At 41.3% G+C, this 27,623-nt stretch overlaps 1 protein-coding gene and 2 long non-coding RNA genes across 8 annotated transcripts in view; 2 read left to right on the top strand and 1 right to left on the bottom strand.

Annotated features, from left to right (window-relative positions):
• The window catches only part of PPP1R12B (protein phosphatase 1 regulatory subunit 12B), a 207,698-nt gene that overhangs the window by 8,434 nt on the left and 171,641 nt on the right, over window positions 1-27,623 (bottom strand). For 5 of the 6 annotated variants that reach the window (XM_029935479.1, XM_029935481.1, XM_029935474.1 and 2 more), the window contains 5 exons: window positions 11,632-11,648; window positions 8,485-8,635; window positions 7,481-7,585; window positions 4,094-4,147; window positions 2,822-2,872 (listed from right to left, as the gene is read on the bottom strand). In XM_029935479.1, coding sequence (XP_029791339.1) covers window positions 2,822-2,872; window positions 4,094-4,147; window positions 7,481-7,585; window positions 8,485-8,635; window positions 11,632-11,648 — 378 coding nt within the window. The remainder of the gene's footprint in view (window positions 1-2,821; window positions 2,873-4,093; window positions 4,148-7,480; window positions 7,586-8,484; window positions 8,636-11,631; window positions 11,649-27,623) is intronic. The other variant, XM_029935473.1, reaches the window with a different exon arrangement.
• On the top strand, window positions 8,451-15,480 carry LOC115288292. The gene is made up of 4 exons (XR_003906921.1): window positions 8,451-8,608; window positions 9,377-9,514; window positions 12,356-12,670; window positions 14,970-15,480. It is a non-coding gene; the product is annotated as an uncharacterized LOC115288292 (long non-coding RNA).
• Window positions 16,712-25,885, top strand: LOC115288293. The gene is made up of 2 exons (XR_003906922.1): window positions 16,712-16,864; window positions 25,749-25,885. It is a non-coding gene; the product is annotated as an uncharacterized LOC115288293 (long non-coding RNA).

The following is a 27,623-nucleotide window of genomic DNA, read 5'->3' as shown; positions in this document are numbered from 1 at the left end:
GTCTTCAGGGTTCAGTGGAGGTCAACCCTCAACCTGCTCCCTACTGATTGCTCCAAGAGGTTTGAGCATCTGTATAAACCAAATATGCAACAGGCATGGGGTCTAGGTGGCCCTTAGTTCTACTGAGTCCCAGATTCAACAAGACAGTTACCTGTGCTGTTGACTGGCTACCTAGAATTCTCACACAGATTTTGCCCACCAATCATGTCTGAGATGTTGATTACCATGAACTGCAGCATGGCTGAAGAGGGACTTGAAGGCTAACCAAGAAGCTTCTTAGGCTCCTTTAAGGCCAGTGAAATCAATTTTATAACGTCTGTATCTGTGTATCTGAAGTTTTTGCCAATCTGAAGGTACAGTCACAAGCATCATGAAATTGGTGCTGCGAGGCTTGTATGTTCCTCCCCCTTTGTCCTCTAGGGGGAGCTGGACGATTTGTAACCCTGGTATTCGGCTTTGATGTAAGCAAAGGGCATTTAGGGGCTTTAGAACTTGCAGGTGACTCTTCATTTGGCTTTGCAACTGGTAATGGAGAATAATGGAAACTGACTGAATGGGTTGATTTTTAAACTAAAACAAACAAAAAAGCAGTTTCAGATCGGTGTACCTATTGGTTTGAGGTCTAAATAATCAGGATCTGGCTCTACTTGATGATTTAAACTGAATTTGAGGCTGGAGGGCAAGTAACTCATGGCTGAGGGTGCAAACACTTCTCTCTCTCTCTCTTTTTTAAGTAGGCTTCATGCCCAGCATGGAGTCCAATGTGGGGCTTCAACTCATGACCCTGAGATCAAGACCTGAGCTGAGATCAAGAACAGGATGCTTAATCAACTGAGCCACCCAGGTGCCCTGGGAGCAAACATTTTCATGTATTACAATTTCTACTGAGGAAAGAAAAGCACTTGTGGCCTAGTTTAGGAAATCATAGCCTGATAGGATAGGGAGAAAGAAATATGTAAGCCTGTCTCAACCCAGAGGACTGAGAGCAAACAGAACCACTGAAGGGGCTCTCGTATTTGGCAATTAGAATTGGAACAGGGAGAAAGAAGGGCCTCAACTGCTCCATTTTGGGACTTTATGGGTCCTTGTGTGGGGGCCTGGGTGGGCATGGAGCAGAGTTCTGTGACTAGCGGGTATGGGCTGGCTTTGGGCTCCTGGGTACTCATCAGAAGGCACCAGCTTTGGCCTCATTTACATGCTGCTGATCAGTATTTAGGCTATTCCTTAATGAGCGTCATTGACAGCTGCCTAACACGAGTACAAATGGTATAACTCAAGGGGTTTCAAAACTGGAGGAGCCCCCAGTGCAACTAAGAACTGTGGACAGTCATTCATCAAGAACTGTTTAACTCTACTAACATACTGCTCTAAATGGGAGAACATTCTTCTGTGTGGTAGGTGAGGTAGGCTTGGAAAAAGCAGAAGATGGAGAAGCTAATGGTGTGAGATCATCCTGTTTTTATCGTCTCAGGAGAATCAACCATTTATTATTTCTATTTCTTGTTGTTTTACAACAACGTGAAAGATATAAGTGTCACTTTTTAGAGATATAAGTAGGTATTGCTTGAAATTCTATATGAATGTGATCAGTTATAGCCTTGGAATGGTAACTACAGAACTAAATGGCAAGGCTTGCCACATCTCCTTCATTTTGGAATTATAAAGACTTACAGGACTATGAGTACTGGATCTTGTGTAAACTTTTACCTTGTCAGGTCCTGAGAAGTTTCTTTTTCTAGTAAATAATCAACTTTTTGACCGCTGGAATAATAGATGTCTCTCCTAAAGAGCTTCAATTGCATATTAGGGATCCTTGCTCACAGAAAGGGATTTGGGGCTCTGCCTCATATTACCCCAGTGCCTCTGGTTCCCAGGTAAAAAACAAAACAAAACAAAACAAAACTTGTGTTTCACCAGATGAATGCTTTCTATCACACATCTGGTAAAATACGATCCTTGAAGGGGGAGGGCGGGAAAGCCAAGCAAGCGCTACGTGATTACAGGCATGTGGCATCATGCACTGCAGGGTTCAGATGCTCCTAAGTTATACGCAGGTGGCCACCCCGAGCGAGCAGCTCTATGCTCCCTGCTGCTCTACATCCCCCTCCCACAGCGGCGAAGTGACTCATCTGGGTCGGTTGCCAGTTCTTAGCACTCACAACTGCCCATGATGACAGTTGTTCATTAAAGTGGCTAATGGAGATGATGGTCACTGTAGGTCATGGCAAAAAGAGAGAGGAAAGCAGTGAGCCATGGAGTGTAGCTGGTGGCATGAGCTAATTCTGGTGGGAGAATGCCGAATATTACTGAATATTTCAGGGGAAATGGGCTGGAGCAGAAAATCGATATGCGAATTAATCTGCATTCCACTGCAGAATGACTCAAACTGTGTACCTTCCGGCAAAGGGCTGAGACAGGGAGGGGCACCAGGCAGGAAAGTCTCTGGCCAGGAAGTGAGGCCTGGAGAGCTGGAAACCTTGTTTTAGCCTTTGTTCCCAGCCCTTTGAGGGTAAAGCTATTGCTTGGAAAACCTTAGTTCAACTTAGGTTTGTCTCCAGTCTGCAGACACCTCTTCTTCAACCAAAGGCAGCAATGGCTCCCAGAAGGGCCTCGAGGTGTATCTGCAGTGGATGCTGTGTGAACCGAGAGAGCCTACGAAACGGCTGAGGAGAGGCGCTTGGCTCCTCTTCACACGTCATCTCTTCCTGTGGGGGTTGAGTGTGTGGGGGGATCTGGAAGGGTGGGCCTGTGCTCGGCCGCCCAGTCCTGGCAGGGACTCGGAGAAGGGGCACACAAAGGGAGAAAGGAGAGTTCGCCATACCTTCATCTCCTCCTCCATCTCGGACATTTTCCGCTCCAAGGCTCGCCTCTCCTGTTTAGAAACAGAGACTGTTGAACATCTGTTGGGCTCAGAAGGGTGTCAAAATGCTGCCTCCCAGCTGCCATGTGATCAGCAGCAGCATGACCCAGGCAGACCTTGGGCTGGAGACTAAGCACTATCTGATCCATGGGGTGAAACTACTTCACTGAGAGAAATCACATGATCTAAATCTCCCATCAGAAGATACGCAAATGGTAGGACCAGGGTACTCGGGGCTATTCTGTGGAAGCTGAAGATTTCATGGAATTTCAAATGACTGCAAGTGACCAAGACCCTTGCTCCCTATTAACATAAAGTCATCATTATCTTCAGTAACTCTTCCCTCAAATTCCTAAGGAACTGCTTCTATTATGATGGGGAGCAGATGGTGAGTGGGGAAGGAGCCATCATTGTCTATGAAGAAATAGCACCCCTCCCCCTAACCCATTTCTCTCCCAGAAACTGACTCCTGATTTAGCTTGCATTCAGTGAAGATTCCTTGATTAGATGAGATACCAAGGAGGTTTTGTTACAGGACAAGGAAATAAAATATAAAACTTTGCTACTTTCCAAATTAAACAGCAGAGATGGGAACATATTATAGCCCTAGGGTCACATCACAGTTAGGGTTCATCAATAAATCTAAGTTTTCCCAGTCCAAGAATGTCAAATCCTAGAAAAATATTCTCAATGCAGTCGGGAGGAGGTCAGCAACTGAACCTGAACCCGCCCCGCTCCCGCCCCCCAGAGTATGTGAAAGACTCTGCCAACTCATATATCAAGTTATAAGACCCAAATCAATGGCAGAGGGACCTGCTGAAACTTTCTTTCTGTTCAAGGTGATGGGAAAGGTAGATACTTTGGTCCTGGGTGTGTATATGTGTGCTGATTTACAGCAAACCAAAATACACTGTAGGTGTGTGTGTGTGTATGTGTGTGCGCGCTTGTGTGCAAGTGTGTGTGCAGTTCTGCCTATAAGGCCAAACCGATGCATGAAATGACCTTCCAAGGACCCTTCCCACTCTTAGACTGTAATACATGAAAAGCACTGACCATCTGAAGAAGCCAAAAGGACTAGCAATTGAATTGCTGTCCAGAGTCACACAAAAAGAATTTATTATCAAGCTGGGAATGGAATGTGGCAGAACTCCTGCCTTAAGACGAACTTTTTCCACTGGCATGAACAACAAAGTCAGAGAAACCGAGATGAAACGGGAAGAGAAACACACATACCCGTTTCTCCATCTCCAGCATCGACGATCGGTCAGAGGTCTTTTCTTGTTTCTGCTAATGCAAATTGAAGAGAAACAGTGGTCACTTAGGTGGTCTCAGGGTCACTAGGAAGCCCAGTCTGGTTCAGCTTCACAGCTGGACACCCAGAAATACATGTCAGGGCTTTGGGCTCTCACTGTGACTGAGGCCCCTAGTAAACAGGTTCTGACAGATCTCTAAGCCTAACATATTGCCTCTCAGAAGTTTGCAGGATTCCCACTGGGGAGTGGAGAGCAATAGAAGTGTTCCTTGAAATTTAACATGGCCACAAGTGCAAAGATATTACCATTACACACACAAATACTTGCTAGGTCTTCAATACAACTATCTTCGTATACCTCACTGCCCCCTCCCTTCTTCTTTTCTGTGAATTATTCACAATCCAGAGGAAATGAGAAGTGGCTTTTCTTCTTTGAAAGATAGGGACTCATGAGCTTGAGTGTCTAAGCCCCATGGCATCTTGTTCCTTTTTTTAAAATTTATTTTTGAGAGATAGCAAACATAAGGGGGGGGGGAAGAGGAGGGGGTGAGAGAGAGAGAGAGAGAGAGAGAGAGAGAGAGAGAGAGAGAGTCAGAATCTGAAGCAGGCTCCAGGCCCCAAGTTGTCAGCAAAGAGCATGACGCAGGGCTTGAAGCCATGAACTGTGAGATCATGACCTGAGCCAAAGTCGGATGCTTAACCGACTGAGCCACCCAGGCGCCCCTCCCATGGCACTCTTGTAAGCAATCCCTTTGTACTCTATTCCTCCTCTTTGGGCACCGAGGCTGTTTTCATGTGTGGGTTGGTCTTCCAGGGGTTCCGAGGAGCCCACTCACGAGATCTGCCCTGCTTTGAACTCAACAGTTTCACTTTTATCTGTTTTGTAAATTGAGCTTCCAGGTAAGGTAAGATTTTATATGAACAAAAGATCAGAACTTGATTTTAGAACATCTTTGACTTTCATCATAAATTTCACAGAAGTGCTAACAGATTTAGCCATCAGAGCTAAAAAGTAGATTAACTTCAGGTAGTGACTTTTAAACAAGGAATGGAAATGAACCCTATGTTCCTTTTGGCCTTAGCATTATAAAATTTCTTATTGCTTTTATTTTGCCTAGTACTATGCACAGACAACAAATATAGAAAGTCTTCTTGCAGAAACTTCTCTTTTCAAAATACTAAGGAGTAGCTAGAACTAACAGTAAAACTCTTGATTTCTGGCTCCGGTCCTGGGCTTTCACCTTCTGTTCTAAAGGTCATGGCCGTCTGCCTTGACACTGAATCTGCTATGAAGCAGGGAAACAAAAGAAAAAAGGCAGAAGTAGACCCTGGAGCTTGTTTATATCCTTGTCAGCCAGAGAAGCACAGAAGCTGTACTGATTTCACGGTTTCATTTAGTTCACTTCTACAAAGAATTAGTTTTGTGTTTTTTAAATCTTAACCCCCATAGAGTTAGGATGGACCTTGTATGTAAAAAGTCATGTGTGTCCATGTGGTGACTGTCTCCCTACAATGTGCGGGGCTGACGGGCCCCCCTCCTCTCTGTCCCGTGGAATGGCTCCATCTGTGGTAAACAGCAGAGACCGGGTTTGCAGCACCATTATTTCTTCTGAATTTCAATAACTTGTATTTGGCAAAACTAAGTATATTCTGACACACCCAGCAAAGCAGTTGGCGAGAGAGTAAACCTTCCTCCCCAGTGACTGGAAAGGCTGATTTTATTTTCAGCGTCCTCTGTGCAAGTCAGTGTCAGCAGCTTGTTAGACTGCTCACTGCTCTGAAGAGCAAGCTGGTGGAAAAGCCGAGAACCCCTAAAGGTCAAGAAATGTGCTGTCAGAAGAGGGCTTCTGGAGAGAGTGGGGAGCCTGTGGTTCCTCACATGACTGCTCCTCAATTTTCTGTAAAATAGCCCCAGTAATTCCTCATCAGAAGCACTATAATACCTGTATTAATTAATCATTGCTAATTGGAAGCACTATTCAGAGTAAAAGTCAGCCCTAGGAATCTTCTAAGGGTGTACTGTGAGTGAGACATTTTGCCTGGCTCAGTAATGCTGGGGTCAAAATAAACCCTTGAGGTTTATTTAGTTCTGTCCCCCTGCTGTGTGTGTGTGAGTGTGTGTGTGTGTGTGTGTGTGTGCGTATGCGTGTTTCCTTTTGGATTGAGACCCACTTTTCTTGCCCTACTAAACTACTTTAGGCCCAGCTGTCATCTGTGCTGCAGTCAGTCTTACAAATGCCCAGAACAAGCCATGCTCAGCTATTACAACCAGGGGGGTGGGGGGAGTGGTGCCTCTTCCAAACTGACAGGTGGCTCACAGGCCAGGCCATCCGTGGTGCACCTGACCAAACCCTTCTCTGGAAAACGTGGGTGTCATGGCTGTCTTGCTGGAAGTCCACGCAGGTCCATGGTGCCGGCTCGTCCCACTCCGAAGGGATTGCAACCAGAGGTTCAGAGGGCACTTAGCCCCCCTTGCCCGCACCCCCCGTGTATTCAGTACTGTACAATCCTAGCGGTTTAGTCTTTGCTTTTGGATTATATCAGAACAACTAGCTGTCTCTGGTTTTCATTTATGTTTTCCCAGTAAAGAGTCATTTTTACCTCAGTTCAGCTTTCAAAATTCTTAGTCCTAGGCATTCCAGGAGGGCAATAACTCCATAGGTTTCCAGGACAGCACTACTCGTTTCAGCTTTCAGCTGCAGTGTCTGCTGCACCGTGGATGAGGTTATTGTCTCCAGTGCCTTCTACAGTGTCACCTACTTAAATCAGGCCTGGCAGTAACAGGAAATGGTTTATCTGGTTTGTTTGCCACAAATATTCCTTATTCCTCTGCTGGAAAATACTGGTGGCTTGAGGTGGTAAAATGTACTTTGGGACCTGGTCATATGTTCTAACAACACTTTTGTCTTTGATTTCTTAGATGACCTAAGCAAACCACTTATTTCTCTAGGCCTAATTTGCTACCTCTTTGCACTGGGTTTAATGGTGTCTAGTTTATCCCTCTCTAGAAAGTGACTGTAGATAAACAGAACTGAAACATGGTGATTAAGACAGGAGATATTGTCTAGAACTAACCTTGAGATGTTGACTGACACTTTTCTACTAAGAAATCAATCAGTAGATAATCCATAATAATTATTGGCATTCAGGGCATTAGGAATTGTTGAATGCAGGAATTTCCTATTTTAAGTTAAATGCTGACTGAACCCTGAAATTAAATTAGAATCTAAGAGGCTTCTGTCTCCCTGTCTCTGAGGAGGGCCAATCTTAATTCTCCATTCCTTCCCACCTTTAGCCCTCTAGGTTATATTGCCTCCTCACACTCACCCTTGCTGCCCAACCTTTTTTTCCTTCTTCTTCTCCCTTACCTGGGCCATCTTCTCAAGCTTGGACTTTATATCTGCTAGCTCTAGCTGGGCCTCTTGAAGTTTTGTTTTCAGTTTTTGGTTTTCCGTTAGGGCACTCTCGTAGAGCTGCGGGGAGGGAAAGAGAATCGGGTCACCTAGTATGCAGGGTTCCCAGGATTAGAATCCACTCAGTTTCATCATATGAAAGCCTCCCCCCAAGCCATCACTGTGGGGTGAATGGAGACGATGGAGGAAATCCAGGAAACAGAATACATTCAGTCAACTGGTTTCTTGCTTCTTAACACTGAAGTCCCAGGCTCCAAACACAAATAGAATAGCTTCAATAATATTAGTCTCTGGGGGAAGAATAGTCATTGTAGTTCCCTATACAAAGAGAATTATTTTTTTTTAGAGCCAGCCTAGTGTGTATATTGATTTTAGTCAGGTTCTGCTTAATACAACATTAACAAAACAAACATTTCTAACAAAAATGGTTTTCTCCCCTGGTATCTCAGGCACTTAAAAGGAAAGGTTTTAAAGTCTGCCCCTGGTGCTAGGTACTCTTCTGCAAGAACCAAAGGAAATGAACTGTGAAGTGTTTTAAACCCCCTCCAATCCAGATTTCCATCTACTACCATCAAGAAGTATTTGGTTTGGCATTCATGGGACCTCATGAAAAAGCATGTGTTTGTTAATAATACCAGAGTCTACCAAATGATTCTCCAGGGCTCAGATACACAGCATGGCTTTTATTTCCCCTTTCTACAATTGCCAATCTTTACCTCTTCCTACACCTCTGCATATCTGATTCTAGGCATGTATTTACTGCACTAAATGGTCTTTCTGAAGCTGGTGGAGAGGTGGAGCAAACCGAGAACCTGAAAGGAACTAGTTGTTACTATTTATCACGTAAGCACTGCTTCTTCTGTTTCATCAGAACTGCACTCATTTTTCTACACTGGGGAAAGGGCTGAGAGGTCTGCATGTTGTAACCCAAGAACAGAGAAGCTGACAAGGGATCCTACTTTTTTATAATCCCTGTTGCTGTCCTCTTCCGCACGGCTGGTCAGGCTGGCGAGGCGGGCCTCCCGCGCCTCCCGGCGGGCTCTTGCTGAGGCCCTGTCACGGTCACCGTAAGAATCGCTGCTGGTAGGGTTGCTACCTCCTGATTCCAACCTGTGGGAGACACATTACAGGTCAACATTGGTTTTGAGAACAAAGAAATGGGAGGAAGAGAATGCTTAAGGGCAGTTTAACCCCCTTCCCAAGAAGCACTTGAATGCTCTGGCCAGAAATCACGCATATTCCTTCCCTGAACCTCCCTCGGCCAGTGTTCTTGGACCTCGAGGCTAAGCTGCACCAGCTTGGAGGAGGCTGTCATTTGCCAAGAACAGAGCTTACTCAAAAAGTCAGTGGTTTGGACCCATGTGCTGACTTTAATCTTAGAGCTTTTCAAATTAGTTTAAGGTTGAACAGCTTTCCTCAAGGGTGAGCTTTTAAGAGCAGAAGTTTCTGGGATCTCAATGGCTCTTAGAAATGATTCCAATGAACTGTCAATGAATCAGAAACATATGGACTCGGAGTTCAGAGGCGGAGGGTGGATGGGGGAGGAACAGCAATGAGGGCACGGCAGGTACGTTTTCTCGGTGCACTGCAGGTTTGTTGGAATCGCAAGCATTTTAGGGTATGACCACCATGCCCAAACAGCTGTTTTCCACCTTCTGTTCTATATTCCACATTGAGACTATTGGGCTATGATGAGGATTGCTACCTCTTGCAGCAATTGAGCTCTGAGATTGATGGTGGTTTCATTTCCAGTAGTGGTAAGTGCATGAGTGGTAGGGTCGGTCAGCTGATTATCCGTTTAAGTGTACAACTATCATTCTGATTCTTCATACTGGCTTACATTTTTCTCAGACTCTGCTCTTTCCCAATGAAAATGTGGCACACAAGACTGCTGTGTACAAACCAGCCCTGCAGAACTCTACAGCCCTGAACCGGGATGGTCTGAAGAGTCACAGCTGGGGAACTTCCATCTGATGTCTCTATCCTGCGGTAGCTATTGCCAAAGCTGGGGATGGGGGAGCTGCAATAAGTCTTAGAAGTAGAGGAGCAATAAGGAGGGCACAGAGTGGGGACAGGTAGAGCTCCTCATGACATTAATGGCCACTTTGTCCTACAGAGCTGCTGAGCCCTACACCGTTCTTCATAACTTTGTTTCTTCTTATGCTTCACTAAAAAATATTGTAAATGGAAACCTCTTTACTGACTTTTCTGATTACAAAAGCAATACATGCTTATAGAGAAATTTAAGTAGTACCAAAGTGTCTAACATAGAAAGTGGAGGTCACTCCAAAATCCTGCTGAAGAAATAACCCACTAGTAATAGTTTACTTCATATCTTTGCAAAAGGGTAAACACATAAATGTGTTAAAATATATACTGATGTAAATAAAATCACATAATACATACAGTTGTCTCACTTTCCTTCTACTCCCTACACTGATCACGATTCCTAGAGGCATCTTACTGTGTAAGTAAACATACTTCTGCCTCATTAAAAACAAAATGACCGCACAGTCTTCCGCCATATGGCTATATGATCAGTTAATCCTCTACTGATGGACACCTAGATTATTGTGATGATGATGTAGTCAGAAGACTGGCCTATAAATCGTAGTGCATTTGTCCATTTATTTTCTTTGGATAAAATCTTAGACGTGAAATTCTTTAATCAAGGCGTAAGTATATTTTCCCACTTTTTATTTCTGTTTTCGGTACCTTTTACTAGTAGAGATTTTAAAATTTCATATAACTAAATTTGACAGTTTTTACCTTGACAGTACTATGCCTGGGAGTGTCTTTCCTATATAAAGATTACAAACATTCTCTTTTACTGCTTTTGTAGTAAAATCTTTGTCTCTTAAAACCTGTAATCCATCTGGAATCTGGTTTTGTTTTTGTTTTTTATGGCTTCTAGTTTCCCAAACGGAGAGTCAATTGTCCCAATGATTACTTATTAGATGACTCTTCCCCTGCTGAATTGAAAAATCACCTTATTTACAATGACTCTTGGGGGACTACCTACTGTGTTCCATTAAGATCTTTGTTTATTCTTGAACTAGTGCCTCACTGTTTTAACCATTATTTTTATAGCACATTTTGAGGTCCGTAAGGAAAATCTCTTTTCATGAATGGCCATTATAATGTACCAGAATTCACACAAAAAATTAACTATAACAAAATACTACTCTGCACCGATTTTGCAAAACTAATTTTCTGCTAGGTTACATGTAAATTATTTATCTTCAGCTGGGGCCTGGTGAGAGGGTGAGCAGCAGCAGAGTGCACGCAGGCTGATACATTTTGAAATATACATTTAAGGTAGAACCAGCTCAATTATCAAACAAATTATAAGACTCATTTGCCCTATGCTATCCCATAACTACATCTTCTCTCAATCTCTTCTTAATTTCTCTATCAGAGGAACAGTGGAAAAAAAGAGATTCACACTTTTGGCTCTATAGTCTTCATTATGTTTCATTTTGTTCTTCAGAAGATGAGTTTTGTATCCTTAGATGCTAGGTGAAAAATTACTGAGGATCATGCCCCCAACTCTGATAGGCTTCCTTAATATTTCAGCAATTGCAAAACTGCTCTTTAGTTCATTCAATAAATTATTACTGAGCACCATCTAGGTACACGGAATTGTGTTAGATCCACTATTAAATGACCGTATCTAATAATCTCTATTCGGGCATCTACCTTGCAAACCTTCCCTGAACTACCAGATTAGGTTAATGACCTCTTCTGTCTGCTTCTAACACCTGTCCACACTTCTATCTTGGCCCTTATGGAAGGTAAGGAGAGCATTTTATTTGTGTTGTTTCCCTCGCACAGTGGCTGGTAGGTGCTTTAGGAAAATTAATATAGTGGAAATATTCAAAATGAATTGGAAGTAGGAGAATATGAGGAGGAGGTGAGTTGAAAAGGTATTGCATTAACTTAGGCAGGAAATAATACAAGTATGAACTACTTTGGTGGCTGAGGAAATGAAAAGGAAGGAAAGGATGTGAAAAATATAACTACACTATATAAAGCTAAGTTTAATTAGACATGCACTTCTCACAAGTATTAAGTAAGCATGCATATAAAACAGGGAAAGGTCTTACCTAGAAAGTCTTTCATGCTAGAGAAAGGAAGAGACAAAACAAAAATAAAACCAGCATTAGAAAGGGACTGATAATTATTATTTCCGTTTATAAATGCACTTTTCAAATCAGATGTCTCAACTTCACATTTGGAGATACAGGTGCAATTTAAGAAAAGCAATTCAACTGACTGCACAAAGGGCTACCTAGCTCACTAGGTTTATGACTTAGGGGGACAGCATCTTTTTTAACTGGAAGTCAGCAAATTGTCACTGATCAAAAACTGCATGCTCTCCACCACCCAACCAACATCCTTTTGTTGTAGGAGGGACTGATTTTCTCTGTGGCATTTAACCACTCTGGATATCAATATCCATTCTATTAGCTTCCTTCAGTTCATAAACCCCCAACCCTGCCCTGAGTGAATGCTGCAATCTAGAAATATTAAAACTCAGGGCAGTTCCTGGCTATATCCTACATCTCTAGTGGAAGAAGACGAGTGAGAGGGTGCAGGGAGTGGGGAAATCCCATACTCGTCCCTAGGATGTTGGTTAATAAATGAAAAGAATAAGAAAGTACTCTGCAGTCTCAGAAGAAAGGAGTTTTATAGATGCAAACTGTCAGCTTAGTTATCTACCTATGGTCATTGTAAACAAACAACAAGAAATGATTATGTTGATATTTTACATTATTAAAAATCTTAGATGATTGTTACATTCTTGCTTCCACTTTTTTTTTTTTTTAGGAATTCAGGCAAATAAAAACTCAGCTGATTTGAATGTATTACTCATTTCCCCTTTGGAGGTACTGAAGAACAACCAAGTCCTCAAGGGCACACAAAAGAAGGAAGAAGAGCAACAAGGGCCCGATAATCTATAAAATGAATAATAAATTCTTCAACCACTGAGGAGCCACTCAGTCACTGCTTTGCTGAAGCACTAAACAGTCCCTGGAAACCACTGGTTTGTCAACCAACAGCATGATGGCCCAATGTGTCACCCCCAAATCTGTCCAGAGTGTGGTGCAACAGCACGTCTGGTTAAACAAAGGGACCGAACAGGTAAGCTTGCTGAAAGAAAGGTAGAATTCTCTCTCTAAATCAGAGGTTGTATTCACCAGAATCCGTTCGTGTACTTTTTCCAAATGTGCACATCTCAACCTCAATCCTAGAGATTCTCTTTCCGTAGGTCTAGAGTAGGGCCTTCATACACATATTTTTTAAAAAGTCCCCCAAGTGATTCTGTTGTACAGCCCTGGTCAAGCACCACTGGACTAAACAGAAGCTTTTTAACGTGAGAATGTGCCCCATTTGAGCTGGTGATGCCAGTAAGAAAAGTATATGGTGTCTCTTTAACATAGTCACACACTTGGGAGTTGAGTATACTAAAACTTGCCAATCTGGAATTCAGGAATTTCCCTGTCTCACATTTAGAGCTGAACTTCAGTGAGAGTCATATGCATATCCCACACTCTCCCACTTTATCAACATGAACTAAGGTTTCTTTTTTCTCTTACCAGAAACCTATTTTCAAAAAAGAAACTAAATTTTAGTCACTTTCCAAGAATTACTTAATGGATAAAAATTCTTCAAGTATGCCCAAGTAAAACAGATGCTGGACTGTTGGCCATGCCCACTCATCACCTTGGTGATAACATCCAGCCTTTAAGGCACCTGGGTGAATTCGAATTCACAGTTTTGCAGGAAAACTGTAAATTGTGACATGCCAAAGATTCATGAATTAAAAATGGACTACATGAGCAAATGTTAAGGGTCTATTGAATATAAGAACCCACTGCACGCAGAGGTCCCTGGGTGGTTCAGGGGGTTAAGCATCTGACTCTTGGTTTTGGCTCAGGTCATGATCTCACAGTTTCATGGGTTCAAGCCCCATGTTGGGTTCTATGCTGGCAGCTTGGAGCCTGCTTGGGATTTTCTCCCTCTCCCCCTCTCTCTGTCCCTCCGCCCCTCATGCTGTCTTTATCTCTCTCAAAATAAATAAATAAACTTAAAAAAAAAAAAGAACCCACTGCGTGCAGAGCCCTGCAGAAGAAGCACCAAAGAAGAATAAACAAAATAAGCTGCATGATAGGGTCAGAAGAGCACCATGAACATAATAACCAAGCTCGTCCAAGGCAATGTAGGGAAAACATGTGCATAAGTGCTAAGGAGAGAACAGAGGTAACCAGTGGGATCCAGCTACAAAGGCTTCCTGAAAGTCATGAATTTTAAGATAAGGTTAGAGAAACACAAGTACATTAACAAACAAACAAACCATGTCATTATGGGGGGAGGGTCCTTATCCGTGATCCATGCACCTATTTCCAGTTACATCCCCAGGGCCTACAGTGCAAGGACATGATAGCTGCTCGGTAAAGACTCACTCAACTAAACTGTTCATGTTTGGGAAGGAGTGTGATGTCGTTGGCTGGACCTGAGCTCTAACTGTTGCTCTGACATCTTCTAACTATGTGACCTTGAGCAAGTTACCACTTATTCTTATAGTAAGAATTAAATGTGATAGTTGTAAAAGGAAGTGCATGCTTAAAATGTCAGCTTCCTCTCCTGCCCTCCCTCCCCTCCCCACCCCATTCCCTTTTTGGTTGTAAAAATACTATATTGGCTGCTGAATTAGATTAGAGTAGCGAGTTAACTTAGGACCTTTGATGCAGGCAATGGAGCTCACAGACAACCAAATGAAACAATTTAGGAGAACATTTACTTTCTCTTGCTGCTTCTAGGCAGAACTGCCTTTTTCAAACTTCATTATCCACATGGGAGAGAATCATTATCATTAATTTTTTTTTCCTTGGGAGAACCACTCATGTCAGTTTCTCCAAAGACAGACATTCTACACCATCTCTTAGGTATGGAAAGGGACCGATTTATAATCAAACTGCTCTGCCTTGTGCCTTCCTTTGCTTCCTCCTACTGAAATCCAAGTTTATCTTGCATGGTGTGCACTGACTGAGGTCTGATTAACTTACTGACAAATCATGTTTATTTACTGACTTATTTATTCCTAAAATGCGGGACTTCACTTGAAAATGTATTATTTTCCTCTTTATAAATGTCTAATCTGTTGGGTAGGATTTTAGCTACATTTTCAGCTTTAAGTTGGCAAGCCAGCAGTGTAGACTCTGGCAGTTGCCTCTATAGTGAAGAAACAGTGTTTCTTTTCACTAAGACAAGGAAATTGGGATTCTACTAGGTATCCATCTTAGCCACCACACACACACACACACACACACACACACACACACACACGCACGCACACACACACACACACCAAAGCATGCTAACAATTTCCACTGATTTTTTTCCTGTAAGAATGACATGTGATTAACCTCTTTTCATTTAGATTGGTCTGCAAGCGATATGAAGCTATCTATGTCCTGTCATCACATCCAAGAAAGTTCTCAGATACGCTGACAGTACAGTCTGGCTATGTGTACTGTATGGCCTCCACTCAGAGGCTGATATAAAACATGAACACTTAAAAAAATCAGAACTACCAAGCAGCCATCAGGTTTCTGCATGTGAAAAGTAGATTCCACAGGCCTCAACGGATATCTCCACAGAGGACAGCATGTAGAGGAAGGTGATGTGAAGGGCGCTCCACCAGCGCTTGCCATACCAGTTATACCAGTTCTTGTCCCTACGGTCATGCTGGAAGGAGCTGTTTCCCACAGACAGCCACTTAGGAAGCTGATGAATGACACTGGTTTCTGCCTCCCAGGAGTAACTAAAAGCAACTATCACAGTCTGTTGTTTATCATTTTTTAAAGGCATGTTAAGATTTGTATTACCAATTGATTGTGGGGTGAACTTTCATTAAAAAAATGTCTGGGTGATGAGTGATCCAGTAGACATGATAGACAATGTGCCTTAGATCCAGATATCAGAGGAAGTGGGACATTCTTTTTTTAAGTTTATTTTGTTCATTTTAAGGACGGAGAGAGGCAGAGAGCAAGGGAGAGAGAATCCCAAGCAGTTAGTGCAAACCTGCACTGTTAATGCAGAGCCCAAGTCAGGGCTCAATCTCACAAACCTCATGACCTGAGCTGAAATCCAGAGTCATACGCTTAACTGACTGAGCTACTTATGTGCCCCCAAAGTAGGACTTCTTTTTTTAAAAAAAATTTTCTTTCTTTCTTTATTTTTGAAAGGGAGAGACAGAGCAAGCTGGGGAGGGGCGAAGAGAGATGGAGAGAAAGAATCCCAAGCAGGCTCTGCACTGTCAGCATGGAGCCTGATGTGGGGCTTGAACTCACAAACCACGGGATCACAACTTCGGCTGAAACCAAGAGTAGGTTGCTTAATCGACTGAGTCTCCCAGGCGTCCCGAAAAGTAGGACTTCTTAATCCTTGATCTTTCCTAAGTACTTCTGACATTCCTCCCCCCAACCCCCTGCTTTTATCTGATTTTTGGAGCTATCTGGAATCCTTGGGTTTTTTTAATTTTCAAGGGCTACCTAAGCTATGTCCTGGGAAGGTCAACCCAACCAATCAGAGGAGAATATAAAAAACCTCATGAATGGAGATGTGGATGCAGTAGAAGTAGCACATTACCATAACACAGTATCATTTCAAGGAAGGAAGACAGCTGGGATTTCTAAAGACTATGGTATTCTCATTGTAATAGACAGGGCTGAAAGGCAAGCCAATTTACAGGACTTAGAGCTCAATCCCGCAGATTCTGATAAAATGACTTAGGTTCTTAGGTACTACTTTCTCATTTTCATTGGTGGTATACCTCTAGAAACTACTGCTTTGCTTGGCTTCTTGATATTCGAGGTAATCTGGTATTTGATGAAAAACACTGGTTAGATTTAGGGGAGAGAAAAGTTTGGGTTTCTTGGGTGAAAGGAACAGAGCTGCTGAATTGGTGGAGACTTAACTTCAATTTCCCTTTCATCCTGCTGTCAGTCAAACAAATCACAGCTCAGAGTTACGCTGACACTGCTTCTCATTCTAAAAGGCTGACTGTCATCCCTGCAGGGAGACTAGTGAGTGAATGGGGAGAGTGGGAGACAAGATAGAGTGGGGATTTGCCTAAGTGGTCTCAGGGAAACAGTGAGCCAGGAAGTGACATCATAAGAGGTGAGCAGAACACAGGCTAGGGAAATGAACAGTGAAGGTTCTCCCAGAGAAGTTTCTAAGAAGTCAGCCTACTGGGCAGCATATAAGGAGAGGTCCTACAACACAGGGCTCAGGGACCCTGGCCAAATCTAGAATTTTTTGGAAGCTGGGAATGTGAGTTCCTTTTACCTATGTTTTGGCAATAGCCCTATCTTTCACTGTAGACACTCTCTTTTTTTTAAAAACAGAACAGTTACTCTTGTTCTACTCTCAGTAGGGTCTGCAGAGCTTATCTGTACATGGTGACATCATATAGAGAAGGCATGAGTTTTCTACCTTATTTGCCGGTTAAGACGCACACACATATTATGTCACATGCTCTAGTCAGGAAGTCTTAGAAGGAACTTCTCTAAGTGTGTTAGTTAAAGATTCTTGCTCTACCTTCTACTGAAGACAAACAAATGATGGCTATTAAGGCGAGATTCTTCAGTGTGTCTGAACTAGATAAAAACTGTTCACAGAAGAAATTACTTTCACAACTTTTATGGCTCAACTGGGGGCATTAGATATTATGAATGAGACCCTGGAGCAGAAGAGACTAAAAGTTGCTCAGAAACCAGTCTGAATACAGAAAACAGAGATAAAAAGAACGATTAGCTAGATAGACTATAGTTTTTAAAAAATGCTCTAAAACCAAGAAGCAGGCCCTCTCATTTCATGCTCTTGAAATTCTCCCACAGTAATCTCATTGGTTGAGACCTGTTTCTAATAAAAGAACAGAGCGAAGATCGCCAATAATTCAGATGGCAGTCCTGGAAAGGGACAGGAACCAGGCCGGTTTTGATTTGTGAAATGTGTAGAGCTCTCAAAACACCAGAGACTGGCTTAGAAAAATCCCCACAAAAGCTTTTAACTTGAAAGTTATCAGGAGTTCAGGAAGGCACATAATTAAAACCAAACTCCTTTGCCCAAGTTTAAAATAAAATTGTGGCTCTGGAAAGCTGGGCCCAAGGGAAAGGAATGAGACCAAGTCACATGTCTACTGCCAAGACTGAAACGGGTTTAACTTATGTTCCTTTGGAGTTAGGGCCTGACCCCACAGTGATGGGAAAAAATCTATTTACATTTCCCCTGAAAGGGACTGAGCAGAGAGAACATTTTATATCATGTTCCCGTGTACTAGCTGAGCCAGGGGAAACAATCTGAGCTATTCTGGGATGGCCTACAGAGAGCCAGCCTTTCCCTTCAGTGTTCTCAGATTAATGGCTGATGATGAACAAGTCAAGGATGGGAGTGTGGCTGCAACGTGGACCTTTCAGATTTGTAGGGCTACTGCACATCTATTCATGATCTGAGCTAACTGAAAAGTAATATATTCTATAACTTCTTGAGTTTAAGAATCATTCTGGTTTCCAGGGTGCCTGGGTAGCTCAGTCAGTTAAGCTTCCAACTTCAGCTCAGGTCGTGATCACACGGTTCACGGGTTTGAGCTTGCGTTGAGCCCTGTGCTGACAGCTAGCTCAGAGCCTGGAGGCTGTCTTCAGATTCTGTGTCTTCCTCTCTTTCTGATCCTCCTCTGCTCATGCTGTCTTTCTCCCTCTCTCAAAAATAAATAAAACATTAAAAATAATAAAGGAATAATAATAAAAAAATCATTCTGGTTTCCTACATATGCCTAGGGGAGACACAAAGGTTTTTTAGCTTTCCACCTTAAGGGAAGAATACCCTTTATAGCTCAAACAGATGGGGTTCTTGAGAAACTTGAGCGTCTACTGGTGTCTAGCTTTGAAAGGGATCTTTCTGAGTCTCTATTGTTTCTGAGTCTCTATTTGTAGATCCTGCATAATTTGGAAATATAAAAGGGGGGAATAAAAATTTAAGATTTACATAGAGATGAGATAGTAGAGGTCAGTGATGGTGAGGCCTATATCAGATTTTTTTCCTCCACATCTAAAAAATGAATAATCAAAGTGTCTATTGGATGGCCTCTTATCTGGAGGCTCTTAAGATCATTCAGGGTATTGGCAGAACCCAGTTTCTTGTGGTTGCAGGTCTTAGATCTCCATTTCCTTGCTGGCTGTCAGCAGGTGCACTGCTCCTAGAAGTGCCCACATTCCTTCCCATGTGGTCCCTTCCATCTTCAGGCCAACAGTGGCACACTGAGCCCTTTCCACACTTCAAATTATCTCTGGCCTCCCCTTCTGTCACAAACCAAGAAACCTCGCTGGTTTTAAGAGGTAATGTGATTAGATCACGCTCACCCAGAAAAATCTCTGTCTTAAGGTCGATTGTGCCACATAACATAACCCTAGGCGAACTATCTTGCTATACTATGGGCTCTGCAGATTAGGCCAGGACACCTCTGGGGAGTCATGTCAGAACTCCAACGACCACAAGGAACCCCCTTCAAGGAAACATGGCCTAGTTTATAACTTCCTCAAAGGAAGAAATGGCGACAGTATATGCCCAATTAGGTACAGCTGGGTGACTATGAATTCACAGTTAGAATAATGCTGAAAACATGGACTTATGCTGGAGAAAAGTGTGCATCCCTGTGAGCAGCTGTATGTGTGTTACAGTATACTTCCCGAAGTATTTAAATACTTCCCAAAGTATTTAAAAATATTTTAGCTTTTAAAAATATTAACTTACATATAACTTTATATTATACTCCTTGATTTATCCTTCCCAATTATTTAATACAAATGGAACAAAAACAAGAAATACAGTACTTAGCATTCACTTTATATCATAAATATTTCTGAAAAATATTAATTGCCAGATTGTGACTATCCAATTTAATACTGCATGTAGAACTGAGCTGATGTAATGCCACCTCATGTTATTCTAGTACATCTCACTACATTTCAAAAGATAAATCAGTTTATTAAATTACAGAAATAGACATCTTTGTTAAATCTATCGATCATGCCACCTAAATATTATTGGAATTTTACAGTTCTCATCTTTCTTTCTTTGTTTATTTAGTTTTGAGAGAGAAAGAGAGAGCATGCATACATATGCACGTACAAGCAGAGGCAGAGAGAGAAAATCCCAAGCAGGCTCCACTCGGAAAGACACGGGCTTTCATGAGATCATGAAACCATGATGAGATCAGAGATTTCAGCGCTGAAATCAAGAGTCAGATGCTGAGCCTCCCAGGTGCCCCTGCAGTTCTTCTTTTCTGCAGGTCTATACCTTTTCTTTGTTGATATTTCTAGCTATTGAAGAATTTCTAGATTTTCTGGAACTCACAACTCACACTTATCATAGGAGGAAATTTATGAATATACTAAGGCCTCCCTAAAATAACCAAGGCAACCCATTTTATATTTAATATAATTCACAAATTGTTATGATCCATGAGTATGTCTGCAGGCTTGGGCCCCTTCTCTATCCAGCCTTTCAATGCTGGATACGACATATGACGAAAATGATCAACAAAAATGAGTAGCTCTATAACTTGTGACTCTAGCACACTGGCCGCATTTCTCACACTTAACACATAGTTTTACTTTCCCCATAGCTCAAGTTATAGGTCCTTACTGCTGTGCACAGCTGCCTGAAACTATGGTAGTCCATGAAACATGTTCAGAGGATTTAAAAAAAACAGGCTTAGTGAACACATGAGGAGAGAAGCCTGATCATTCCCTGCCCCCCAAAATTGTTAGGTATTGCATATAAAAAGTCACAAATTTAGAAGTCTCTATGTCAGTTTCCAGCTCTCAGCCTGCTCCACTGTTCAAAGGTTCTTCAACAGATGATGTTACTGACCACCACTACACCTCTTTCAGGCATTAAGCTTTCCCTTCCCAAAGCTTGGGAAGAGATGGATTTTTTTTTTTTTAACATTTATTTATTTTTAAGTGAAAGAGAGAGACAGAGAGAGAGACAGAGAGAGACAGAGTGGGAGTATGGGAGCATCAGGGCTCGAACTCACAAACCGTGAGATCATGACCTAAGCCGAAGTTGGCCGCCCAACCGACTAAACCACTCAGGGGCCCCTAGATATTTCTTTTTTTCCACACATGGTAAAAATCGTTGTAAGATACCTGTTTATAGGTAGCAGTTATTTTAAATTTGGTGAATCAAAACCTTTACAAAGGGATTAGTGAGGCTCTCCAGACCTCATATTTCGAGAGGAAATAAATATTTGGGAACCTAAATAACGATAAGGCAAAACTTTTTACTTTTAAGTAGGTGCCACACAAGGTCAGGGACTTCCTTTGTTCTTAGTCTTTTCTCTTTCTGTTCCCACAGAAGCTCAATTTTAACTTACATATTTTAGAGCTATAGATACCTGAGCAAACTGAAATAAACAGATATCTGAATTGTCTTGGGAAGACCTTTGGTTGGCCTTCATTTCTGAAATGGGGATTCCTAGTTTGTGTCCTCTGACTCCTTTCCAAGTGGCCAAATGGGATAGGAACAGAGAGAGCAGATCTTAATTAGGCACTAGTGTTCATTCCTTGTATTTATTATTCTTCTAAGTATCACCCCACAAAGCTGGGCACACAAACTCCAGCTCTGTGAGTGATACTTAGAGGAATAATATAGATATTTGCAAGGGCACCTGGGTGGCCCAGTGACTCGATTTTGGCCTATGTCTTGATCTCATTGTTTGTGAGATCAAGTCCTACATAAGGTTCCATGCTGAAAAAGTGGAGTCTACCTGGGATTCGGTCTCTCTCTCTCTCTCTCTCTGTCCCTCCCCTGCTTACATTCTCTAAACAAACAAATAACTAAGTAAACTAAAAAAATTTTTAAATGGATATTTGCAGATTCAAAGCCATGGCTCTCTGATCTCAAAGAGCTCATGATAAGCATATCCATAAAACAATGAAAGTGATCAAACACTAGACTTTCTGCTACATACAGCAAATAAAAAAGTAGGCAGAGAAGAGAGAGACCAGTACTAACTAGAGATATTCAGCAAGGCTTCATGGAAAGAACAGGCCTAACTAGGTGGGCACCTATCATGACTGATTTATAAGAAGTCTGGTACAAGATAGGACCTTGTTAGGCCACGGTTATTTCAAAGTGCTAATGGAAGCTCTAAAAGATAAAAAACTGAAGTTTTTTTTGATTCTTCCACTAAATTTGACATTTTATACCCCTCATATGGATCTTAGCTCTTCAGATGCATAAGATTCTTCGGATTTATGGGACTAAATTTTGCTCCCAGAACAAAACAAGTATTTTGCAATGAAATTTGGGAGAGGAGATGTATTTGCAATTTGTTTGATTTTTGGCAGGAAAAGGGACCCTCAGATAAGAAAAACTTCAGTAATTCAGGCTCTTTGAATTCAGGACTTGTTATAATTTAACAAGTTAATTGTTATATTAAAGTTATATAAAAGTTAATGTGTTAAGTTATAAAAATCCTGAATTCAAGCACACTTTTGTGCCATCTGTTTAAAATTACTTTACCAAGCAAATTAATAGCATAAACAATAAAAGAGAAATGACCTCACTTAAAAGATCTATTTTTGAGCACTTATAATACATGGCCTTAGAGTAACTACTTATGTACAATTAATACACTCACTAAAAATTCTAGACTATAACCCTTTAAGGATATAGCTTATCTTTGCTCCTTAGCAACAGTTTTGTCATACATAAAAATAATAAAACTATACTTATATTTTGAGGTGATGCAAAATTCTTACTTTTTACTAATTTATATTTGTCTCTTCCTAAATTATGCTGTGAAGTTACCCCTCCTTTAAAAAAGGTTTGATTATCACAATCTCTCTTTTCGAAATAGATTCAACAGTCAGGGATAATAATAATAATTCAGGAGCTATTTAATGGAGACACAGTGGTTTTACTGGATTGGCTACGCAGCTTACTGGTTAAATGCTCCAGCATTTACAGGTTAGGTGATCTTAGATAATCATTTAATTCTCTCTGCCTCAGTGTCTCCATCAGTAAAGTGGGGGAAATAGTACCCAGTATATAATGTTATCAAAAACACTAAATGAAACAATGAATGTAAGGGCTTGAAACTATACCCGCCATATAGTAAATGTTCTGTAAATATTACCAATCAATATTGCTACAGTTTTCTCTGTTCTTCCATTCTCTCTCATTCCTCTTTGGTCTTTTGGTTCTGCCAATGCTTGTTGGATGCAAGGGTAATAAGCTCGAACAAATTCCTTGGCACTCAAGCAAAGGGTTTTGATTATTTGTAGATTTTGATTATCCAGGTTAATTCCTACTTACCCTTTTTAACCTACAGGCATTTAAGGTCATTATTTTACTGTCTGGATAGTTATACTCTTTCTCAGATAACCAACCCTGTGAAGTTAATAAATGCAAAAGTGTAACAACTCCTATATGTAAATGCTTTCATAATGAACCATAAAGAGGTTAAAGTCTTAGTATCTTTATCTAATCATTGAACTGGTAGAACCTCCTGCATCGTGTAACCAAAGAAGGCTGTGCTGAGAACTAATTGCTGGTTGTGGATAACTGCTATTCACTGCATAACAAACAGGTTAAGAAGAGAAACAAAAAGGGGCTGAAAAAGAATAAAAGGCAGAGGAAAGTCAACACTAGTTGCTTCCCTTGGGTCTTCTGATGATAATTAGTTGTCTGCTCAAACAAACATTATGAGATTGAGAAAGAGAAGTAAAAAACAATGCTGAATAAATTGGGAATTTTTTCAAGTTTGAAAAACCACCCCAGGTCACACAGCTGTTTAAGTAGTGAAAATAAAACCAGAACCCTAAACTCTTAACTGACCCTAAACTGATCTCCTAAATTTCTGGATTCTTTGGGAACTAAAGCTCATCACTGTAACACAGTTAATGACAAGAGCTCTAAACAAACAATGTATAATACCTGCTATCCTGCATGTGACTCCGGAGACAACTGAATAGGAAAAACCATGGGCAGCCACACACCCTTGTCCGAGGGTTGTTACTATCCCCACCCCCCCACCCCACCCCCAGGTGTTATTCTCAGCGTTTTCCTTCTGTTACGTCTACTCCTTGGACAAGCTCACCACTCCCAGGGCTTAATCATAAATATCAATGTTTTCAGCCCATAATATTCACCTGAGTGTTAGACCAATTACCTGGATTTCACTATCTAAATGTTCCAAAGTGCCTCTAACTCAACATATCCAAGAGTGAATTCATTTCCCCACTTAACACCCTTTTCTCCCTCCCGCATATGCCAACTAAGTTTTATGGAGTCACCTAAACGAGTGACCTGGGAGTCCTCCTTGACTCTGCCTCTCACAGGCTCATCCTTACCCCTATTTTATTAATCCCCAAGTCTTATCAATTCTACCTTCTAAACAGCTGAATGCTTCTCTGTACTGCCAGGACAATGTCTGTTCAGGCCCTTATCATTTCTCAACCTGGAGTACAGTACTTGGGGCAAGTGACTTAACCCCCCAGGCCCTGCCTCTACAATCTGGCCTCCATCGATGCCAGAAATCTCTCTCAAATAAGCAATTCTGATCACAGCAACTTTACTTCAACTTTTCAATCCTTTGTCTACAGGATAATCCCCAAATCCTTGGAATGACATACTAAGAACCCATTTAACATGGCCCCTGCTATGTCTCCAAATTCATTTCCCATTATACTCCTAAATATATCTTTTGTTCTAGCCACATTGATCTGCAGCTCTCAAAATAATTCTCTACTTTCTCATATATTTTTTCCACTTTTGCAATGCAATTTCCTTCTTTTTTAACCACCAAGCCTCTACTGTTCTTTAAACATCAGGCTAATGCATTTACCACTTGACTGATCTCCTAAAACAAAAAACCCTGTACTTAATTTTCATTTTTATCTTCCAATTAGACTGTCAATTCCTTGAAAGCAGGGACTATAACTTTCATTTCTGAATCCCAGTGTCCAGTATATAGCCTATTGCATAGCAGATGCTCACAGAATGTTAATTGTGCGAAGATTCAAAATGAAGTAGATGGCCTTGATAAACATGTATCATGGAACAAGAAGACTGGAGGGCCAAGGGCAGAACAGGGTTTGCATCTCCGTGCTGTCACCTGGAGATTCCAGGAAAGGAATGGGTGCCTTCAGAACTCCCAGTCCTTCTGGCTGAGAAGCCATGACTTCCGAGGCCATCTCATCCAGCTTTATGGAGAGAACATGGATCAACTAGTCTGCTACCTGTCCAAGATTCCAAACGGGGAAGCTGCTTTTGTTTCTATTGGTTCTACCACTCTTGCATGGAAGATTCCTTGGTTACAGAATTACTGCTTTGACTTTCTTGAGTGGAATTTAAAGAAAAAAAAAAAAAGAAAGAAAGAAAACAGATACCCTAGTGGTTTTAATGAGAAAGAGAAAAAATGGTTAACAGAGTGCATCCTTAATTAACCTCATTCACCCAAACAAAAGTTTCCCGTTCTACGACAATGGATTATAAAGTAGTTAAAAATGAATTCCAGATTGGTAGTGCCCATATGCAGTATGAGAGGTAGAAAGAATAAGATAATACATACACTAGGGGTACCTGGGTGGCTTAGTCCATAAACGGGCCAACTCTTGATTTCAGCTCAGGTCATGATCTCACAGTTCTTGGGTTCAAACCCCGCACTGGGCTCTGTGCACAAGGTGTGGAGCCTGCTTCAGATCTTGTCTACCTCTTTCTGCCTCTCTCTCTCTTTCAAAAATAAATAAATGATAAAAATATTTTTTAGAAGATAATAAATACACTAAAGAACTATTTGGTGTTTGCCACAGGAGAGGAGAAAGGACATGGGAAGAATGACTATCAATGCTGACAGGCTGGAAGGCTAAGAGGCAGAATGGAGCCTGTTAACTCAAGTGGCCACATAGACAAAGAAAGTCTCATGAAAGCAGCAATCCTTCAACACTCACTTGTATATCAAATGTTCTCTGATTAGTTTGTAAGGCTGGTTATAAAACAAGTTGGTTAACTGTTCTCTTTATTTATATTAATGGCTGTAGTGAAAAACATTACGTAAAATCTTTGTATGATATTCAGTTGAGATATAAATCCTGAAGGAACAGCAATCCAGATTAAATGGGAAAATACTACTGATTTTGTTTTATAGATGCAGGTCCAATCCTATTACCATAAATACCAACCAATTCAAGAAAATCTGTCTAATTAAAAGATTCCCAGGGTTCAGCTGCTGACCTACTTATTTCAAGATGACTCAACATAATAAATGTCAACTAAGAAATACAATTTGGACATTCTTATTTTGTTATGCCTGGATATACCTGTATTGAAAAATATTTTGTTAAATTAGCAAATAATAATTTGAGAGTATTGACCAATGATTACCTGGCTCTTGCTTGCAAGTTGATTTAAAACTGCTAAACCATCTAAATTGATTAATTTCTAAGTTAACAGAATTTATATGAGACAAAATAATATAAACAGTGATTAAAAACCATGTGCTAGAGAAGCACCTGGGTGGCTTAGTCAGTTAAGCATGTGACTTTGGCTCAGGTCATGATCTCATGGTTTGTGGATTCGAGCCCTGCATTGGGCTCTGTGCTGACAGCTGAGACTCTGGAGCCTCCTTCCGATTCTGTCTCCCTCTCTCTCTGCCCCTATCCTGCTTGTGCTCTTTCTCTCTCCCAAAAATAAACAAATATTAAAAAAAACCCCACAAAGTATCAGCTAGAGGTGTCTAATGTATTTGCAGTTCAGAATTTATCTTTTTTAATACTGGAAAGTTACATCAAAAGGAAGCTTTCTTACTAATTGTGTTAACCTGGCACTTAAGGTGGCTGCTTCAGAGTATGAGAACAGAAGCCTTCAAAATCTGATAAATAAATATCTGGTGTGGTTCCCATTAGAAATCTGAATGAATCTGGAAGTTGTTCTGCTTTCCCTGAGCAAGAAAATCAGAGATGAGTAGATCCATTACTCAGGGAGCTCCCCAAATTTCAGAGACAAAAGAGATGTTGATCTAGTGTGAGCCTAGTGTGGAAGCCAAAAGACTTGGTAAAAAAAGTTATTTCACTATTCAGGGTCAACAGAGACCAAAACAGCAATTTTAGGAGCCTACCACTTAGAAGAGCCATTTTAGTGGAGGATGAGCAGGTGGGGATACTAAAAGAATAAATAATGGATATTCTCCTTATGGAAAGAGAGATGTATTTTTTTAATGTTTATTTATTTTTGAGAGAGAGAGGCAGAGAACAAGCAGGGGAGGGGCAGAGAAAGGGAGACACAGAATCCGAAGCAGGCTCCAGGCTCTGAGCTGTCAGCACAGAGCCTGATGTGGAGCTCAAACTCATGAACTGTGTGATCATGACCTCAGTCGAAGTCAGATACTTAACTGACTGAGCCACCCAGGTCCCCTAAGAGGGATGTATTTTTAAGACCCGTGTTCAACAGGTTTTAATTTGCATTCAGAGAATGAAAAAATATTTTTTAAATACAAACTAGAGAAAGTAGACAAAATCTTAACTGGTAAGACACATACTATCTTCCATATATAAGTGGTTTTTTATTAGGGAGGATACTAGTTGTACAACCTCTAGGCAAGCATTAGATTTATATTATGAAAAAGGGTCCTAGGGGCACCTGAGTGGCTCAGTTGGTTGTGTCTGACTCTTGGTTTCAACTCAGGGCATGATCTCATGGTTTTGTGAGTCTGAGCCCAGCATCGGGCTCTGTCTGACAGTGCAAAGCCTGCTTGGGAGTCCCATTCTCTCCCAGCGCTCTCTGCCCCTACCCCACTTGCGCTCGCGTGCTCTCTCTCTCTCTCAAAATAAATAAACTTTAAAGAAAGAGGGGGGAGCTACTTTACTGAGTACACAAACACTGAATTACACAATGTTAAAAGTACCAGAAGCTGTTGTGAGTTTAAAAATAAAGGTAGGATCAGATAGTTTGAGTTTTCTAGTGCTGACAAATCATCCTACTTGTTTTCTCAAGTTACAAATATTTCCTGTCTGAGTTGCAGTTT

Source organism: Suricata suricatta, chromosome 3 (genome assembly GCF_006229205.1).
Source record: "Suricata suricatta isolate VVHF042 chromosome 3, meerkat_22Aug2017_6uvM2_HiC, whole genome shotgun sequence".
NCBI classification, from domain to species: domain Eukaryota; kingdom Metazoa; phylum Chordata; class Mammalia; order Carnivora; family Herpestidae; genus Suricata; species Suricata suricatta.
The sequence above is the reverse complement of the archived record's forward strand: the minus strand, read 5'-3'. Positions and strand labels throughout refer to the sequence as shown.